The sequence below is a fragment of the Vollenhovia emeryi genome, unplaced genomic scaffold, assembly GCF_000949405.1.
Source record: "Vollenhovia emeryi isolate VEMERY1.0 unplaced genomic scaffold, V.emery_V1.0 DF939562.1, whole genome shotgun sequence".
In the NCBI taxonomy this organism is placed as follows: Eukaryota; Metazoa; Arthropoda; class Insecta; order Hymenoptera; family Formicidae; genus Vollenhovia; species Vollenhovia emeryi.
Genome location: NW_011966804.1, coordinates 20,570 through 28,203, shown reverse-complemented (window position 1 = coordinate 28,203; position 7,634 = coordinate 20,570). Strand labels below are relative to the sequence as shown.

The 7,634-nt window shown below is 35.5% G+C and overlaps 1 protein-coding gene across 2 annotated transcripts in view; it reads right to left on the bottom strand.

The window, feature by feature from the left end:
- The window catches only part of LOC105557217 (putative fatty acyl-CoA reductase CG5065), a 25,275-nt gene that overhangs the window by 4,517 nt on the left and 13,124 nt on the right, over positions 1 to 7,634 (bottom strand). For both annotated transcript variants that reach the window (XM_012004405.1, XM_012004406.1), the window contains 2 exons: positions 3,295 to 3,537; positions 963 to 1,227 (listed from right to left, as the gene is read on the bottom strand). In XM_012004405.1, the coding sequence (XP_011859795.1) occupies positions 963 to 1,227; positions 3,295 to 3,537 (508 nt within the window). The remainder of the gene's footprint in view (positions 1 to 962; positions 1,228 to 3,294; positions 3,538 to 7,634) is intronic.

Genomic DNA, 7,634 nt, shown 5'->3' with positions numbered 1-7,634 from the left:
ATTTTACCGTTATTTTGGTATGCACAACGACCCAGCAACTAATTTCTTTAACGTACTTTACTCTTGTCGTGATGCCAGCACCGCCACACTCTTTATGGCTTTTTTTTATATTAAACAAGGAGCACCAAATTCCGGATATGGATATCTTAAAAGCACATAATTTTACCGTTATTTTGGTACGCACAACGACCCAGCAACTAATTTCTTTAACGTACTTTACTCTTGTCGGACATTAGCACCGCCAAACTCTTTATGCGTTTTTTTTATATTAAACAAGGAGCACCAAATTCCGGATATGGATATTTTAAAAGCACAAAATTAGCACAAAATTCTGGTATATCGATTTCTTTGTTTACGCTATTCTATACGTGTTTTTTAGGTATGGGGGTGCTAGCTTAACGTGAAGCCAGCACCCCCACTTTTGCTATTAATTTCCTGCGGATGGGTAGGAGCACAAAATTCGAAACTAGAGCAACAAATTAGCACAAAATTAACACTTAATTATGCCGTAGACTAAAGTTATTTTTTTAGTGGTGGGGGTGCTAGCTTCACAGGGGTCTTATTCGTTTAGTTTCGTAGCGGTGAGGGACGAGCGGTGAGTCGCTCAACCTCCCGCTATCGGGACGCCCACCGTTGCTACGAGACTAAACGAATAAGAGTCCGGCCTGCTGCTTCTCGTGCGTTCATTCGTTCGGACGTTTTTACTTATCACTTGAAAACTATTGCAAATTTTACAGAATGGTACATAACTTTCCTTTTCAGTTTTACCCGCTCTACCTGTATATGAGCGGATGGACACATTATCCGTAACATCCTGTATACGAAGAAGATTTTACTCGCTTCCTTACTTCAGTAAATCTTTAGCTTATTTTTCTTATGTCTTGTGGAATCATTTGCTTCCCTGATTTTATCAATAACTGTTCTACAAGCGAGGTTCGTTTTTAAGAAGAGAATTTTCTCACCTATCGACGGGCGTATGATTCCTACAGGTAATCCGCATCTCGACACGAATTCCTCGCTGAGTGCTTTGCTGTAGGCGTACGTATTCGGTTGCTCGCCCAATAATTTCGAACTCGTTGCCTCCAGGGCGCTGTCCGTCATTGTATTGACCATCTTAATGACGTTTTCTGGCGAGATCTTGTTTTGGTAAGCGCGTTCCTCCAGCACCGACTCGCCGCATTGGCAAAAAGTCGTCGAGATGTGAACAAATGACTCGAGCAGAGGCATCTGAAAGATAACTGCACTGTTTTCTACTCTCTTGTTCTGTTACCTCTAAAATTTTCTTTCTCTATACGAGTAAAATTTTATTTCAATCTCTCTCGTGGACGTTATAGAATATACATTTTTTTTCTGCAAAACAAGGGCGAAAATTTACCTACTTAAAAAATACGATTTATTGGATTTACCGAGTCTGAACAGCGAAATAATTTCGCTATCAGTTGTATAATAATATTGATTGTGTTAAGATCGCAATACTAAAAATCTGACTAATTATAACATTCGAGGAATGTTAAAAGTATCGACATGTAGGGCATTTATTCCAGAATTTGAGCGTAGGTAATCCCTTGTGACAGGAAAAAGTAATTTTCTTCTCTGACAAAGTTGCGTTCTCGAGCAACAGTTGGTGAGTGCAATTTAAATAGCTAAGGCCCATTCTACACCTAGGGATGATCCTACTTGTGGCTCATCCGATACCCCTTCTATACCTAAAGCTAATCCTACTTGCAGCTTATCCGAGGGAGTAGTATAAAGTGTAAAAGGTTTACACTTTGGTTGATTTCCAATCGTACCAAAGTACAACTACAGTGTACCCTTTTACACTTTATACTACTCCCTCGGATAAGCTGCAAGTAGGATTAGCTTTAGGTATAGAAGGGGTATCGGATGTGGTAAAAGTAGGATCATCCCTAGGTGTAGAATGGGCATAATGAATCGTGTCATGCGTGTATCGGACGCCGATCGCGTTATTACTCTGATTTTATAACAAGTGCATATAATATTTTAATGTTTATATAATATTTAAATTTTCTTCTGAATGCAATTTAATAAAAGAAAATAATTCTTCAACTCTCTAGTATCGCTAAAAATAAGAGTCTTATTCGCAGAGCAGATAGAAGGCATTGTGTTAGAATCTATTTTAATATTATAGACATCTCTAGGATAACATTTTAAATATAATTTATATAATTATTTAAGCTATTTATTTGATTTTCAAGCGTTAGGGGCATCAATTTAGAAAATGTTCTCTTATGAAATTAGCTGTATTTAAAAATCGGTATACGTCATTTACAATTGTTATGAAATCTTTGAAGAAATAGTAAAAAAAAGCAATGCGTGAAATAGCGAACAACAACGCGCGCGCCGTTTCTGACTTACGCGTAATTTCGAGCTCGTTCGTTAGCTGTAAATTGCGCTCATTAAAAAATTACTTGCTCGGACGCAATTTTGTCGAAGGAGAAAGTTGCTTTTTACGACACGGATAATTACAATGTGCATTCCTCGTATACGAATTCTAGTATCTGTAGCTAGAATATACTCTGTAAGAAGAATAATTAAGACTTTCGTAATACCGATATACGTATTTCATTTTCGATAATATCGTTATTAGATCGTCGTATTATTATTATATTATTGTTAATATCACTAAATTGATTACAATTCTCATAATTTAATTTCATCATTAAATGCTAATATTACTAGTATCAGACTACGGATTAAGATTGAGATTAGATTGAAATTTGATTAATCCGAGAGTAAAGTTTACTAGTCTCAAGTTTAACGAATTTAACTCTGATTGGTCAAATTTCAATCTAATCTCAGTCTCAACCCGTAGTCTAACACAGGTTCAAATTGATTAAGTTTTTATGGTGCCTCAAACTTCACTTAAAAAAAAGTATTACAAAAATTCCCTTTAATCATTTTAAAATTCTTCTTCTAAAAAGAAAATACACACATATATAAACATATTTTATGTTATATGTATAGACGATTATAAATGTACAATTTTTTCCCAGATTACATGTGTGTGTTTTATATTGGTGTTCACATTAGTCGACTTTAATTTCAGCCTCTACAAAGTCGGCCAGTGTACACATCGATACGTAAACGATACTTTTTGTAATCGGTCTCCACTCTTTGGCTGCGATTCATTTAATGCCGCAAGCGCTCCAAGGCAAATTCTTCTGCTTCGTCTTTCGTTTTATTATTAAAAAGGTAGGAGAAGAAGAGTTCTTCGAGGCGTTTGGAGTATTATGTCGACCGTAAGCCTTGCTCGATCTACAGTGAAATTCTTACCTGTTTCACCAACGCCAGGACATTTGTGATGCTCATAGTGTTCATCCTGACGGCAGACTTCAATGACAAGTCGAACCTGACATTAGCGGCCATATGAAAGACGACGGAAATACTGTTCATAAGACGTTGCTTATCCGCGACAGATAAAGCGAGACCGTCTTCGACAGTTATGTCGCCGGGCACAACTACCAATTTCTTCAGTCGTTCCGGGTATTGTTCTTTGAGGATCCTAAATGGCTCTTGCTGCAAACACAAATTTCCATCCGGTGAATAAAAACACGAGCAGATACGGTAGAATAATCTTGATCCTTTGCCCAACGATTATGCTGCGAAATCACTACAAACTGCTGTTTTTTAAATTTTTCGTCGCTGTGTTGAACTTTTTGCGACTGTAAAGCGTATAATATTTACGTTATATTTACAAAAATGGAATACAGCAATCAATATTATCTGTTAATATTACTTTTATTTAAAACATTATTTTATGTATAATTGACAGATAATTATAAGCATTTGTACGTGCAATATATATTTTTTCTTCTATTGGACTGCAAAGGGGTTAACTGATTGAACTGGAGCAGTGCGATGTGATTAATGATTCGTCCGTACGGTTATTCTAATTAGATGTTTAAATATCCACATAATATTAAAATATTATTTGAAACATGACTGAATAAAAGAAAGTTTTCTATAATTCTTTCGCTAAAAATCAAATAAATCTTATAGCCGCGGAGCAAATATGTGTACAAATAAAAAGCCTGCGTACTGAGCGTTAAACGCTGTGAAATTGATTTTATTTTAGTCGGCACATCTTTAGGTGGCTTTTATGGTAGCACTGGCTTCGGTTCAGGATCACAAGCATTTTTAGAACGTTTGAGTAATGACAATTTTACCGGGAAAACGCCGTTGTTTAAATACCATTTCTAAGAAAGCGTTCAAAAGGGAATTCGAAGATATCCGAAACGTTTCGCGCACGGGTTGGTATGATTCAAGGATGCAAAGGTTCTTGCCAAACTCATTTCTTTACACTTCGATGACGGGCGCGCGAAACGGCAAAAGGTGACGAAACAATTTGAAAATTTCTGGCGGCATGATCGATGTCAAGGCGATTTGCAACGAGACTTATTTCGATTTACCGGCTACAGTTACGTATGCGCATCGCTCGTTATTTCTTGCCGATTTCCGCGTAAATCCTGACTAATTTTAACATTTACGGTAATCCAGGAGACACTAGGAAAATCTCCCCGTTTCATCGTGAGTTTGCGAAGGGCACAAAAATGTTTGTAGTAATAAGCGCGTGCGCGCGAGAGAGAGAGAGAGAGAGAGACCTTCGGGATCAACGCGCGTTTGCCGTTTCACGTGAGATTAAAAAGTTGACGCGTTCATAGCCGTCGTGCACTGACATTCTTCGATTACCACACGTAAGCCAGTAACGTAAATGCCTTTCGTTATTCCACGTAATCGGCGGAGGTCCATTAAAGTTTAGAGAAGCTGATTGCGTTCGGCGTTTACGGCGTGTATGCGGCGCGTGTCGCAAACGCCGGACCTCCGGCGCCTTTAAGCGGCGAGCCGTCATTAAAAATGTCGATAAGTAGCTTACGAAAGCCTGAAATGTGCGAAGAGAGGTATTGGAATTATAATAAATCTCTCTCTCGCGAGAATAATCGCGGCGCGAGGTGCGGGAAAAGTGTGCTGCCACGTGACACTGTAACGTTGCCTCACCGATCGGCCGAAGTGATTTTAACGACGGCGTATGTGCACGAGGAGAGATCGCGATGCGGGCCCGTTCAATTATCCACCTCGACATTAGACGCATATATCTGCGCCGAGATGTCTTCACTTGCACACCGGTAATTGTCCCTTTCTCTCCCCTGACCCCGAGCGGATAGGTTGTATTTACATACTATGCACTTACATAAGATACGCCGTAAATCGGCTATTTATTTCTTTTCGCGGAAGGTATTTACATAATATTTGCGTGGAGGACTATTCTTTTCGAACTATCGCCCATTAAATCCCTCGCAGAAGGCGCGCTGAGGTGAAACGTCGAGGAAATTTCTGAGCACGCGAATATTTACGGCATTCATGCTTCTGTACATGAACCAACGTCCATAGTATCTGTAGAGTAATTGTTTTTGGAATCTTCGATTAACGAAAAGTTCGAATTAATTTCTCCTCTGAATTATATAATGCTTGTAGATTGCGAAATTTCAAGTACAAGTCGCATTTCTCAAAGATGTGAGCCGACGATGATGAGAATAAAGAGAAAGTTTTATTCGCGTTGTGATTAAATTCCGATTGACTTCTACATTTTAATACAATTTTCGTCAGGTGAGTCTCTTACTCGAAAAAATTATCCGCTTCTAGTATTCTACCTGATATCCAGTTCGGTAACATTATCTCTCTTGATCGCGCGCAGAAACGCGTGTGCGGCAATAACATGTTACAAGGATTTCTTCAATTTACATATTTGCAGAGTACCGTACAATATTCGTATGTAGAAGCTGACAATTTGCTTACATAATAAATGTGCATTATCTCTCATATCCCTTGTTAAAGACGTTGGAATATGTTGGAATATTTAGAGAAAAATCTCAAGATTTACAATATTTATTTAAGTTTAGGAAAGAAAAAAGTATCTTTACAATTTTCGGAAATTACCTCTAGAATCACTACAGAAAAATTGACTTATAAAAAAATATATATATGTATATAATTTATAGAATATGTGGATATATTTATATACTTATATAATTATAAGTACTTATACAATTATATAATTATCCATATATGTTTTTCTTTGCATAATTTCTGTCCGTACATGTAGGGAAACAATAAGAAGAATAATTAAAAATCAGACTAATAATTTTTATATTCTCCTTTTTAAAAAATTGCGCGATCAGAGATTGTACAATATTTTACATATCATTTATATGTAATCACATTTTATGCACGCAATTAATACGTTTATATATTATAGCCATTTTTCTCATGTCTTTAAATTATATTTTTTAGTTCTCATTGTTATTTTTCCTATATACACGAACAGAGTTCATACACGTAAAGAAACATATGAAAATATATTTTACGTATAATTTTATATATATATATATATTATATATATCATTTTGTACGAAAAATTGTTTACGATACTTACAGGATTACATTTTGGACATTCTAATTTTGCATATTTAAGAATTAAATACGAGTAACAATTAAAAAATTTAAATCTTATTGATAATAAATTTATAATAATTGTTATAATCTGTGCGGTATCAAGAGAGACATTCGCTCCTGCATCTCGTGTCGAGTCTTGCGACGAATAAAGAGAAATTTGTATCTCTTATATTTAACCAGACGTGTCTGGCTAAAAATAAATCTTAAATCATCATAACGCTTGACCCGGTTGAGTTAGATTTGATTGACGAGAGGGCATTACATAACGGAAGGACTTTTACGTTTTCTTTATATGTTCTGTAAACGCAAGAAGATATTACGATGCAAAGTTTAAGTTTCAATTTAAAAGCTTCGATCGTATTATTTTGTTACATGTGTATTTGTCTTCAAAATTACTGTATTACAGATTTTAGTTAATACGTTGTGCTATCTTAGGTGTAATATCCTACCGTGAAATGTGTGCAATATCGTCTATATTTCATTATTAGATTAAATATTATAAAGTATTATTTTCATATTTTAAAATGTATGTTTATTGCAAACTAATATAAGTTTTAATTGTAAATAAATGTAATAAACGTAATATAAGAGAATAAAATTAGATGAAATTTTAGGAAAACTTTAAATCCTTCACGACAATTTTTATAAAAATATTATTTTATGTATTACTAGTAAGTATTTCACAATACCAACATTATATTTTATAAACTAATCAGAAACTCTTCAGGGTCGCCAGCAAAAATTAAAAACATAATTTGGTTGACCATATCTGGCAATTTTAATGATTTCGTATCGCTACGTTTCTTATATTATATTTTATACCATTAGTTGTTATATTTTATGTTATTAACAACGATAAAATAATACTTTATAAAGAAATTATATATACAGGGTGGTCTAAAAGTCCCGGAACGGTTGAATATCCCGAGAAATTGTGGGTGGATCGGAAAACGGAAAAATACGTATTTCCTATTTTTGAAAGAGCTATTGAATGATACCAAAATTGACCCCCCACCCCCACCCCTGTGGGTGGGGCGGGGGACAACTTTAAAATCTAAAATGGGAACCCTCACTTTTTATAACAGATTCGCATTCCACGTTAAAAAGTACGTAAATTTTCTCTTGAACATTTCAAAAAGTATTAGGCAAATAAAAAAATGTTT